At 45.4% G+C, this 13,483-nt stretch overlaps 1 protein-coding gene and 1 pseudogene across 1 annotated transcript in view; one reads left to right on the top strand and one right to left on the bottom strand.

The window, feature by feature from the left end:
* Window positions 1-13,483, bottom strand: part of SRRM4 (serine/arginine repetitive matrix 4) — a 149,927-nt gene that overhangs the window by 25,260 nt on the left and 111,184 nt on the right. Inside the window, exons 3-7 of the mRNA XM_063087387.1 lie at window positions 11,008-11,094; window positions 8,788-8,859; window positions 5,989-6,015; window positions 4,122-4,172; window positions 798-896 (exon numbers count right to left, since the gene is read on the bottom strand). Coding sequence (XP_062943457.1) covers window positions 798-896; window positions 4,122-4,172; window positions 5,989-6,015; window positions 8,788-8,859; window positions 11,008-11,094 — 336 coding nt within the window. The remainder of the gene's footprint in view (window positions 1-797; window positions 897-4,121; window positions 4,173-5,988; window positions 6,016-8,787; window positions 8,860-11,007; window positions 11,095-13,483) is intronic.
* Window positions 12,377-13,340, top strand: LOC134370294 (heterogeneous nuclear ribonucleoprotein A1-like 3; annotated as a pseudogene).

Raw genomic sequence — 13,483 nt, 5'->3', positions numbered from 1 at the left:
CAAATATTTCTTCCCCTCCTCTTTTCCCCCCTTTTTCTCCTCCTCCTCCCACTCATTCCCCTGCCCCTCCTGTTTCTCCTTCTCCCTCTCGTCCTCTGCTCCCTGCTCCTTCTTTTCCTCCTTTTCCTGTCTTCCTCCTTCTGTCCTTCTCCTCTTTCTCCTCCTCCTCCTTCGTCCTCTTTTCACCCACAGGAGAACTCTCTCGCTTCTCAGGCTGGGACAGCCAACGTATCAGCATAGAGATGGTCCAGGTTAGGAGAAAACTGTCTTGGAAGAGCTTCATAACTTGGTACTTTGTGCTGTGTGACCTTTCATAAGTTGCTTAGCTTCTCTGTGCTTAAAGCATCCCTTAGTGAGAATGCAAAGTCCAGAGCCAAACTCTCTGGTTTTAATCCTAGCTCTGTCACTTAGTTCATAAGTGATTAGCAAGTTCCTTAATTCCTCCATGCTTCATTTTCCTCATCTTTAAAATGGAAGTAACAATAATTCCCATTTTATAGGTTTGGTCATGGGATTACATGAGTTGATATCGAAAGCACAGTGATGCAGGCACTTAGAAAGCATATGTGTTAGCCAGTACTGCCACTGTTCCTGTAAGTGGAGGCAGCAAGCCCTGTCTGTCTGCAGCCCTTTCTCTACAGGGAAGTGCTAACACCTGCTGGGTGCCAGGCAGGGGGCCAGCCCTGTGCTGGGACAGTGGCCCCAACAGCCAAGAGCGGGAGGCACAGCTGATGAAACAGCTTCGTAGACTGGGCTCTGGGCAGTCTAAAAAGAGGCCCCACGGGGTGAAGGGTTACCTGCTCTCACAGCTTGAGGAGCGGGACTCCGAGCTCTGGGACCGTGAGGGGCAGCGGTGATGGCGGTGGCGGTGAGACTTTCGGGGCCGGCTTCGAGATCTTGGGGGGATGAGAAGGAACGAGTCAGAGGAGGGGAAGGAGAGATGGGGAGAGAGAAAGAGACAGAGCTGATCTTGTGACACATTTTTCTCTTGCACCCGAGTCACCATCCCTCCCAAAGTCATGCATCTCTCCCCATCTCCTGCATTGCTCTGGCTTCCTGCCTGGGTATTCCAGGGGTCTCCAAACAGCTGGACAGAACACATGTGAGCAGAAAGGTCTCCTCTGGAGGGAGCATGGGTGACTCAGTCCCCTCCCCCCGGCTGGAAGCAGTCCTGATGCAGACCACACCCTGGGCAGAAAGTCACCTCCACAGGTCACCTCTCCCGCATCTAAGTCAGGAGTCTCAATTTCCCATGGCTTTAGGGGCCAGTCAGTTACCACAAATGTGTGAGTCAGCCAGGCGCTAGAAGCATATCAGCTGAAGGCCTGCTAAAACAGAAGGTACTGTTTTGCCTCCAGAATATTGTCGTGGTGCTGGATCTACTAATTTTTCAAGTGAATGTGGAAATACAGATTTTTGTGTAAAATACTCCTATTTTAAATAGAAGGTCATTTTTTTAAAAGCAACTTCTGGGGCGAACAAAACACATTTGCAGAGTAAATTAGGCCTTTGGGCTGCCAATCTGTAACCTCAGACTTGGAAAATTAAGTCCAGATTTTTAGCATGAAGTCAAAAGTCTTTCGGAATGGGCTACTAGCATCATCAACAACAAAAATTACAACAACAATTACTACCACTGCCACTAACACTGGTATTACTATAGGTTAGTTCAGCTACTTCTAAGTCATAATAACCACTCGGAAGTAGCAGTAGCAGCAGCAGTGGAAATTAAGGTGTTTGGGGAATGTCAGCAGTTTGGGCCAAGCCAGGAATCCAGTGGGAGTTAGAGATAAATCCACGGGAGGAAGACTGGTTATCCCAACAAAGGATTTGGGGATTCTTCTAACGTAATTATCAGACCATATCCCTTCTCTGCTTCAAACCTTCCCACTGTCCTCATGTCAAGTCCAGACTGTGATTTTGACCCCCAAGCACCTTCAGGAGCTAGCCTCGCTCTCTGGCTCATTGCTTGACATCTTCTGCCCTGGCCTGTCAGGCTCAGGCAACTCTGAACTGCTTGTATTCTCACACATTTTGCAGTTCATGGTGTCCTCGTGATGATGATAATGATGATGATGATGGCAGGTAACTGTATCTAACACATACTTTGTGCTAGGCACTGTGTTCTAAGAATTTTCCATAAATGGACTCGTCTATTCCTCACAAGAACCTATGAAATAGGTTCTCTTATTCTTCTTATCTTACAAATGAGGAAACTGAGGCACACAAAGTTTAAACCTGCAGCCCACAATGGTTACCTCCCATCCTCACTCTCCTGCAGGAAACTACCTCTACCACCAAGCCCTCTTTCCAGTACCGATGTTTCTACAATGTACCAGGCTTCCGTCTACCACCACTGTGCCATGACCTGCCCGTATTTGTGATCTATGCCCACTGCACTGTGAATTCCTTGGGGCCAGGAGAATGTCTGCTCATCTCTGCCCTTGGGCCCAGCACAGGGTTCACCACTTATCAAGGTCTCACCAAGAAATGTTGAATAAAAAGAGGCTAACCCACTCCAGTAGTCACTTGCTTAGAAGCAGCTCTGACCAGGGGGACTTGGCAAGAATAAGAATTGTTTTCCTTAGTGATGCCTTATTTTTGTTGTTTTTCCCTTCTTGTCTCTTGCCTGTGGCTTGCACAAGCTTTCTGATGTCCTGCTAGCAATTTCTGGGACTCATCCAGCTCTTGGCATGGGGGAGGATATCCACCTAGCTGCCCGCAGGCAGGCAGTCCTTGTCTCAGTGATGGCCCCTTCCAGAGCTCTTAGGCCTGGGTCCACCCCCTGACTATGTGGTTTCCTATCCTGTGGCCCCACTGGACAAGTGATGCTGAGATCTCTGAGAACATGTGATCCATCTGAGGTTAGCATGAAAGCGCATTCAGTGCATATGGCCAATAATTGTCTTTTGACCTGAATTGAACAAGTTTCATGATGGGGAAGTTCCTCCTTGAACTAACTCAAGGCTCTACTGCTTTCTTCTAGAGCATTCCCCAGGGCTCAGTGGCAGTGGCTGAAATGCTCTCCTTCACACTGACCTTAGGAGAAAAAACCCTTTGGGGCAGCAAAGCTGGGTGCCCTCCCTCTGCGCCCCTGCCTCTTCTTTTCCCTCCCAGCAGCCGACTACCTTTTATCCTATTGTCTTTGATCCTCTCTTTAGAAGCTTCTTGGCAGGAGATAAAATATTAGTTGATTGGAAAACATGCACTAACATTTGCAGGGCATAAAGTAGATGGGTTGTAACCAAATTTACTTTTAATTTGGCTGGGAACTGAACTCCACAGGCAGCGCTGGCTGATTTGAATTTCTACTACCAGCTACAAATTGTGAAACAGCTGGGGACCCACAACCAGGGATAGGAACGTCACTGATATCTCCACACTGTAAATCCAGTAGCCAGGGCATGGACTCATACTCATGTTTACACATGTACACACACGCGATCACACCCCAGTGACCACCCATGTACATACAGCACGTGTGTGTATATAGGTAAAAACCACCACACAACCCCTGTACATGTAATGCACACAGACATATAAACAGTGCACATACAGAGTATGTAGAATTCACACACATTGGCACACAGTGCACCTACATGCATGCCGTTCATGTTCATGTTCACACAGGCACAGGCATACATATTGCATTTGTATGAACTCAAATATATACCACACACACACTGTGTGCCCACATTGTATGCATTTGTACACAAAGTGTACACAAATGTTTGCATTATGTAAAAATGTACAGACACTTACAATGTGCACAGCACTTAGACACACTACATATAAATAAATACACACGCAAGGTACACACACAATGGGCACGCCAGGCACATACATGCACACTGTACACTTTCATGCAAACATAAACACACATGCACACACATACACATCATATACACAACCGGTTGCACTCATGCATACCTAAACCCACAACTACAAAGACACATGTGGTTGTCTTTCTCTCCCTCCTTCTCCTTCTTTCTCTTCGTCCCTCTCCCAACGCTCTCCTCCTTCCCCCTGTTTATTCGGCAGCTCTAACACTCTGGCTGGTAAGAGGCCAGGTCCTCCAACTCCCCAAACTGTAGAGCACCTTCCAGGTGGTATCCACTTACTGTTTTTTGTGCCTCTTCTCTTCCCTTCTTTTGCTTTTTGGGCTAGAGGAGCTGAAAAAGAAATGGCCAATTAATTGAAAGAAGCACAAAAACAAAAACACTCAGTTAAAGATAAAAATAAACAAGTAGTTAAAATGCTTTACAAACAGTGGGCCACTACATCCAGGCAGTTTTGGAATGGACACTGATCACTGCCTAAGACCAGAGAAGTCACTGCGAACTTTTTTATGCAGGAGTTTCAGCTCAAGATACCGACTCATACACATATGCTGAGAACGGGGTGCAGAGGATGACAAATTCCACTTTGGTGGGTTAATAATAACAGTAGTCATATGGGTAATAATAACAATATCTGTCAATTTTTGAGACTTTATCACAGGCTAGGCACTCTGCTAAATACTTTATGTCAACAATCTTATTTTATTCTCTCCACAACCTATGGGTGGAGACACAATTTAATAAGTACTCATTTTACAGATGTGGAAACTGAACTTCGGATGTACTAAGAAACTTGCCCAGGATCACACAGGTGAGCTGCAATGTGGCCCCAGACCATGGGTCCCCAGAGCCCATGCTCTTGACTGTTGCTTAATCAATTCATAAGAGAAGGGAATAGAATAAATATCCAGGGAGATACTGGAAGCCTTATGAAGGTTGGTAGATTCTGAAATGTTCTGCCCATGCGTATTCCAGTATCTGGGTTTCTAGACATTTTTTGAGCTGGAGGGCTGGAGAATGTGTGGAATGGACAATGATGACTCGGGGTTCCACTGTAATCAAATAGACGTCTAAGAGGGTGAACACTATTTGGTAGTTCAAGTCAGACTGGCTTCAGAGGGTCACCAAGAACCCATTACAGGTCTAGGTCCTGGGAAGTGGAAAGTTTATTTCATCCAACTGAATCACACCTTGGAGTTAGCAGCAGGAACCATCTCCATGTTGAAACCCAGCCCAGACAGTGGAAGAGCCCAGGACCTCATTGAAAGATCCAAGTTTAAGTCCCAGCTCTGCTGCTTGGTTGCTGAGTGATGTCAAGCAAATGACCTGCCCTCTCTAAGACCCAGTTTCCTTAGTCATAAAATGGGGCCATTGCTAAGCCTGTGGAGCTGAGTGGATGGATAACATTGGCAGCCGATGTCCACTTATTAAATGAATAAATGAAAAGGCTTTGCATTCTGCAAACTTCTCTAGATGTGGCTATTGTTATTTAAGAAGTCACTGTCTCTTGTCCTGATTTTCTGTCTCATAGGTTTGGGTTTGAATTTTGGCTCTAATATCTACTGGTTCCCTGTAATCAATTCTGTCACATCTCCTGTTTTAGCCTCAGTTTTTTCATCTGTAAAATGGGAACAATAAACATATCCATTGTACAAGGTTCTGATAGGGATTAATGGGAATTAAATATGTCCACACGTGGAAGGGGCTCAGTGCAGGATTCAATTGTTAGAGAGTACCCTGTAGGTGATAGCTTTATTTCTGGTAAACCAGGATTTGGCCTGTTTCTTGGCCAAATCTGGGAAGGTTTTCCTGGAGTGCTGGGGCTGATGTTTCCCTATATTCCCCTACTCAAGATTGCAACCAGTACTAACACAGAGTCTTGCAGGGGTAACGGGACATTCCAGGGAGGGACATTGGTAGGGGCTAGCCCAGGAGCAACCATCTGGCCTGATGGAGGTTGAAAGCTGGCTTGGAACTTTCAGGGAACCCCACCTAGACCTTCATTTTGGAGGAAAGGGAGGCCCAGAAAGATCAAGGAGATGTGTCCAAGAACACAGAGATGAAGACTGGGCACTGCCTAGAAGCTGCCCAAAGCCTGGTTGGGAAAGCAGAAAGTTCAACAAGCAGACAAAGGCAGCAAGAGTCTTACCTGTGCCTTCTCTTCTTGGAGAATGACCTGATTAAAGAAAAAAAAAAAAAAAGGAAGGGGGCAGGAAGGAAAGGAAAGAGAGAGAGGGAGGGAGGGAAGGAGAGAAAGAAGGAAGGAAGGATGGAAGGGAAAGAGGGAGAAAGGATGGAGGGAGGGAAGGGAGAAAAGAAACATGGGTGAGTTTGAAGCTTCTCTCCTGGCATGAATGTACCAATGTCTTTGTGATCATGCCACACGGAAGTCAGGACAGCAAGCTCCTGACTAAGTATGAAGATTGTATGGGAGACATTGGTTTAGATTTTGAATTTCCAAAGCAAAGCCTACCAGTGCTTCAATCCTCGCCCCAAGTTGTCAGTAAGTCTGTCCTGGATGAGGGTGAGGGGGACCTAAGAGACAGCCCTCTTTTCCTCCCTTCCCCCGAGTCTCCTTCTCATCTTCTCTCTCCCTAGATGTGGATTCCCCTTCCCCCTTCTCCTCCTCATCTTCATCATCACTGGGTCACCAGCTTCCACATGTGGAATTCTCACTGCGTGTCAGGCTTGGTGCTAAGCATCTCTCACACGCAGTCTCATTCAACCTTCCCCCGAACCCTGCAGAGTACTACTAACAACCATTTTACAGACAAAGACACGAAAGCTCGGAAAAGTTGGTTCAGCTGCCCGGAGTCACACAGCTTCACCTGAGTGGCTCCTACTCATTTTTCTGAGATCCACTCAGATGTCATTTTCTCCTTGCAGCAGGTACCGAGCTTTTCAGGCTGGTCAGGTGCCTCTTCTCTGCTCCCCCAAGATCTAGGTGAGCTTGAGCTTATCTTTATTAGAGAACAGACCTCTCCATATTATAATTACCCACGTTACCCACAAGAATTTGAGCCATGTGAGGGCAGTGGCTGGGTTTTTGTCACTGTTCCATTTGCAGTACTCAAAAATCCTCATTCATAACACACAATGAGTGCTCAATAAATAGATGTGAAAACGAGAACTTTTTTTTAGCCTTGAAGGCCTGTTAATTGAGGGGAGAAAAAAATTCTCAACGCTTCCCCTACCCCTAGCTCCTACCTCCATAAAGGTCAACCATCGTTAACAAAACATTTCAAGAACTTGGAGAAGCTGGACTGGGAGTAGGAGAGTGATCAGCAGGTGAGAGTTTGGGAAGGATCCCAGATACAGCAATAGTATTTCCCCTCCTTATCTCCATTTTAATGATCCCCTTCCCCTCTAAAGTCCCAACCCCTGGGCTGATGGTAGCCGGCAGAAAAAGCCTGTTACTAAGCTTCTGGCACAGTCTCTTTCTGATGAGAAGAAGCCCTTGAGTGAGAAGCCACTTGGCTTCCAGGATCCAGATATGGAAATGTCCCCAAACTGAGAGGAGTTGCTCAGTGTGGGAAGGTGACAAGAAGGCAGTCCAGAGCCCTGGGCAGACTGTTGACTCCTTGTTGGGAATGATTTCTAACACCAAATTTGCAACATTTCACTAACTGGTTTGCCCTCGTCTTGTACTAAGCACAAACTCAGCTAGCATCGATCAGAAAGTCTGGGCAAGTGGTGGACATGACCAGTGAGACCAAGCTGAGTCTGAAACCATTCTAGAAACAACTGCTGAGATGTAGCCAAACTCCTGGATTGGGAAAAGCCACATAGGAGCAACTTTAAAGTGGGTTTGAGATGCACAGGAAAAACGCAAACAACCTCTTATCTTTTATTCTGTTGTTGTTTAATTGCACACATGATCCATAATGGAGACAGGAAAACCGATAAGACACAAATAAGCAAAAATAAAATATAAACCATTCTTTTGCTATTATCTACAGCCCACTGCAGCAAATACCTTATATACAGGGAGCTTCAAACTCCCTGCCTCTGAGGGCCATGCAGGCTTTGCAAATGTGTGTAAATGGCTGGAGCAGGCTGGAGGGGTCTGCCGCCAAGTGCAGTCTCTTCCCCCCACCCTCAGTCTAAATGCACAGCAACTCCTCAGCTTCAGCTGCTGGCTGCCTGTGGGAAAATTGGCCCAATGAAGACAGAACTTCTGATATTACAGAGGAACTGGAAGACTGAATTTTTGTATTGCAAAATCTCCCAATTATAAATTGTTGGCTTGGCTCATGAGCCGTAAATTCAAATGCTCTGGTGTAAATCTTTCCAGTCCTTTTTTCCCCCTGTAAATATACATGTGCACATGAGTGTGTGCGCATCTGTGTGCATATAGTGGACACCTTCTGGAATGTGTGTCCAGTTGATAATGCCCTTTCACTGCTGCCTCTGCCTCCCCACCCACAAGGGTGGGCAATCCCAGCAGCCATGTTTTTCAACATGATCCTGTCCTCTAGGACACAGGTGGACAAACAAGAGAAGCCTTTCCTGGGGAACTTGGAATAAGGGACAAGACAGAGAGATTCATTGTCTCCTTGTGGCTTGGACTGCAATGTGGAGGGATGGGAGCAGGGTGCAGCCATGTCCCCCACGTGGACCAGGAAATAAAGGGAACTGCGGGTCCTGCTTGGGTCCTAGTCAGCCTACACTGCTTGGGTCTATCCCCTTGTCCAGGCTTGGCTGGTTCCTAAGACACTGCTGCTCTCTTACAATCAAGTCCCCTTCTGGTCTGAGTTAGTTTTCGTGGACCTCTGGTCCTCGCAGCCAGAATCCCAACTTATACAAGACACAGATACATAGTAATACCTAGATAAGTCTTCTACATCAGTGACAGGATATGCTTCCAAATGACCTTTTGGTGCCGTCTGCTCTCCCCATCCCCTCCCCACCTGGGGTGTCCCTGTTTGCAGAGGAGGAAGGACAATACCTGCGTCGCTTATGTTTCTTGGAACTTTTCTTCTTCTTTTTCTTGACAGGCGACGGGCTATAGGATGGGGACCTGCAGGGGGAGAGGAGACGTACTTCAAAGGGAGGCTCTTAAAGGCCAGGTTTGGTTTCAAAGGGACTCTTTCCCAGCCCCTGCACAGGGACTCAGCTCTTTTAGTAACACACATCAAGGATAATATCAATACTGATATTAACTTGTATTTTTAAAAAAGTATTACTATGTGTTTTATATGTACTATCTCATTTAATCTTTCCACACACTTCTTAGGTAGATGCAATTGCTACCCTCCCTTTTGAGACAAAGAAAATGAGGTTCAGAGAGATGAAGTGACCTGCTCAAAGATACACCGTTAGGAAGTGGATGAGCTGGGATTCAAACGGAGACCACTCTGATCCCAGGGATTTTGTTCTGTACTACATTTATCACCAGGTCACCCCATAGGTGCCCTCCTGGTCAGGACATAAAGGTTTCTTTTTGTATGCTGGTCTTCCTGCAAGCTATGCCCATCTTCTCATATTCTTTGGAACTCTCCTCCATCCCACCTTGTTATCTCCCAGGTAACACTGAGCCCCTGGACAAGATCTCACCAGGCTGTAGCAGCATCGGTGGTGCCACCAAAAGGTTACCTAAGAAACAGAGCTACCCTAAGTCCACAGCGATAACTCAAGACTGAGGCTCAGGTGACCCAAGTTCTAATCGTGACTCACCACCAGCTCACAGAGTCACCATGGGCATGTCACAGCTCATCTCCAGGTCTCTTATTTCCCCACTGACAAAAGAACAGGGCTGAAACAGATCAGAAGCTGAAAACTCAATGCAGACAGGAGCCTCTTAGATAACAAATGAATGAAGCAGGCTGGGTGAGTGGTGGAGACTGTGGTGAACCAGAAAATATCTGACTGGAGGTAAGGACTGCTTCTCAGATCAGCCGAGGGTCCTGTGTGGGAATGCAGGCCTGCCTTTTCAATGGAAAGCTCCAGAAATCCATATTTTCATATAAAATTTACTGATTTTTAAATGTTGGCTGCCAGTTAAAAAGAGAAAAAAAAATTAAAATGACACTTTGCGAGTCAAACAAAACATGTCCACAGAGGGAATTGGCTGAGGAACAGCTCGATGCTTAAGGAATCACAATGCCTGTCCCCAAACACATGCTCAGTGGACATTTATTGACTGAATTCGTGAATCCTAATGCCTTCAGTTTCCTTCCATGAAGTATTTCTGGCCCACCCCTAAAATCAGGAAACTCATGCCACTTGTCCCAATTCCATCCCCTGCCCTACAATGGCTGGAGTTCAGGGTGTTTACCCACATTCTCCTCTGGGTCCTCTTTAGACCTGTCCCTTTAGAACTAGGCTAAAGAGGTGTCCTGGAAACAAGGTTCCAGAAAACCTGGAGTTGAGACCCGAGGCATCCAGGCACTGCTCTCTGCTGCCCCCTGCAGACATCTATAAATACTGCCGTGGAGGTTTGGTGTGATTCTCATCTCGCAGCCCTGCGGGAAGCCCGCCACTGAATCGCTGGACGTACTTTTAGTCTAATTAATGGTAGCTAACAAGAAAAATCTGGAAATATTTTTAAATAATAAAAAAACTCAAGGGAATTGCATACAGAAAAAGTGCACAGGGTACAAAAGAGTCAATAGCTGGCAAAACATATAGAGTCCGTTATCCTGGGCTTTTCACTGGGTAGATGTGTGTAGTGGAAGTAACTGAGGAACCTGGGATCAAGTCCCTGTAGATTCTGTCACCACCTATCTCAGCCTTTATTTTCTCATCTCTAGAATGGGGATAATCATGCTTGCCTGGTGGTGGTCAGGACTAAAAGAGATAATGGAGTGCTTAACATAGTCCTCCACATCAAGTAAGTGCTCACAAAATTCTTTCGATATTCATGGTAATGACTATGCCTTCACTAATGGGTCATTTACTATGTGCTAGACACTGTGACAGCTGTTTTCCTTTCCATTTCTCATCTAATTCCCACAAAACCACAAGAGGCAGGTATTATCACCATTTTGCAGAAGTGGAAACAGGCACAGAGAGGTGAAGTGATATGCCCCAGGTCACACAACTAGTTAAGAAGCAGAGAGGGGATTTGAACCCAAGGGTGAGTCACTGTCTTACTCCAAAACCCGTATTACCCCTATTTTGTCCCATCCTCCATCTTCAAGATTTCAGTTCCCCTCTGTGCCCTCACCTCCTTCTCTTCTTCCTGGTGGATTTCTTCTTTTTCTTCTTTCCCCTGGAGGATGGCAGTGGTGTTATGTCTTTGTCACGAGAGGCACTGTGGGGAACAGAGTTGGACATTAGAGGACCCAGAGTTCCCCAACCCTACATCCAGGTCTGTTGCAGCCAAGGAAGGGCCCAGTTCCTTGGAGGATCAAGGACCCACAGCAAATGCCCAATTACCATCTCATGGCTGATTTGGTCGCCCTTCAGATTAAGTGCTTCAAATAAAGACTTAATGCCAACCTAATGAGACAGACGTTGTACGTTACCCAAACACCAATTGATTATTTAAACCAGAGTTATAGAGGTTAACTACTCCATAATAGATTTATTATTGAATTTGCAAATGGCTCACCTTGGTAAATAAATCACTTTTTAAATAATTAATCTACAGTTCAGTTCACTCCCTCCCCAACACATTGTGTCTGTAGTTCCTGCTGGAAATTTAATAGGAGGCTGAAGGTATGTTAAGCAGCAGCTGATTATTAAAAGTATATTTGCCGAGGTCCAACGTAATGAGATACATATCTTATATAGTCTCACAGAACCTCAAAAACCTCCGCTCTTCAAGAATAATTATTTCCTGTTCAATTAAATTCAAATGCTCAGGCTATAGTTAAATGAAGTCAAGTTATCTCCTTTTATAATTGGGGCAGGCTCCAAGGATATTTTTAAATGTTATCCCATAGCAAAGAGAGATGGTTTTGGATGAAAAACTGCTTGGGAATTGAAACATGCTAACCCAATTGAACCTCACCAGGAAAACATGATATTAATAATAATATCATTGTCATAGTTTTAGTAGTAATACAACTAGCATTTATGCATTTATTATGTGCCAAGTGTTTATATATTTTGATACTCACAAAAACACTTTGAGGGTCGTATGATTTTTATTGTCTCATTTTACAGGTGAAGAAGCTGATACTCAGAAAGTTGAATTAACTCATCTATGGCCACACAATTAAAAAGCATCCAGGCTGGGATTTCAATTGAGGCCTGTGTGATTCTTACCCTGAAAGCTTTCCCACAAAACCGGCTGCCTTCTCAAACTTGTTTGTGTGGCCAATTGCTTGAAAATTATCCAACTCTTTACAAAACATCATAAAATACTGCTATATTTAATTCCATTTTAAGAATCTGGATCATTATGATTAGTAGAAAGAATGATGAAGTGATTAAAATATATGTTAAGGCTTTTGTATCTCTAATAAATAAAAATCATATATCAATAGTATTTTCAAGAGAGTCACTTTTAGCAGGTTAAAAATAAATATCTTGCCCTTTCTGTCCATGGACGCTGCCGAGAAAGCATCATTAAAGTCTTCCCTGCCCTCATGTCTAAGTCAGAGTCTCCTAAAGAGCCTGAACAGCTGCAGAAGCTCTTCTTTGGAGGGTTGAGCTTTGAAACGACTGATGAGAGTCTCAGGAGCCATTCTGAGCAATGGGGAATGCTCATGGACCTTGTGGTAATGAGAGATCCAAACGCCAAGTGCTGCAGGGGCTTTGGGTTTGTCACATATGCCACTGTGGAGGAGGTGGATGCAGCCATGAATGCAGGACCATGCAAGGTGGATGGAAGAGTCATGGAACCAAAGAAGGCTGTCTCAAGAGAGGCTTCTCCCAGACCGGATGCCCGCTTAAGTGTGAAGAAAATCTTTATTGGGTGGCATTAAAGAAGACACTGAAGAACATCACCTGAGAGATTACTTTGAACAGTGTGGGAAAATTGAAGTGAGTGAAATCATGACTGGCCAAGGCAGCGGCAGGAAGAGGGGCTTTGCTTTTGTAACCTTCAATGACCATGACTCCGTGGATAAGATTGTCATTCAGAAATACCATACTGTGAATGGCCACAAGTGTGAAATAAGGAAAGCCCTGTCGAAGCAAGAGATGGCTGGTGCTTCATTCAGCCAAAGAGGTCAAAGTGGTTTTGGAAACTTTGGTGGTGGTCATGGAAGTGGTTTTGGTGGGAATGACAACTTTGGTTGTGGAGGAAACTTCAGTGATCGTGGTGGCTTTGGTGGCAGCTGTGGTGGTGGTAGACATGGTGGCAGGGGGGATGGCTATAATGGATTTGGTAATGATGGGAGCAATTTTGGAGGTGGTGGGAGCTACAATGATTTTGGTGATCACAACAATCGGTCTTCACATTTTGGACCCATGAAGGGAGGAAATTTTGGAGGCAGAAGATTTGGCCCTGATGGTGGTGGGGGACAATACTTTGTCAAACCACTAAATCAAGGTGGCTATGGTGGTTCCAGCAGCAGCAATAGCTATGGCAGTGGCAGGAGGTTTTAAATAACTTTCCAGAAACAAAGGCTTAGTAGGAGAGGAGAGCCAGAGAAGTGACAGGGAAGCTACAGGTTACAACAGATTTGTGAACTCAGCCAAGCACAGTGGTGGCAGGGCCTAGCTGCTACAAAGAAGACATGTTTTAGACA

Source organism: Cynocephalus volans, chromosome 2 (assembly GCF_027409185.1).
Source record: "Cynocephalus volans isolate mCynVol1 chromosome 2, mCynVol1.pri, whole genome shotgun sequence".
In the NCBI taxonomy this organism is placed as follows: domain Eukaryota; kingdom Metazoa; phylum Chordata; class Mammalia; order Dermoptera; family Cynocephalidae; genus Cynocephalus; species Cynocephalus volans.
This window is presented reverse-complemented; position numbering and strand designations above follow the sequence as displayed.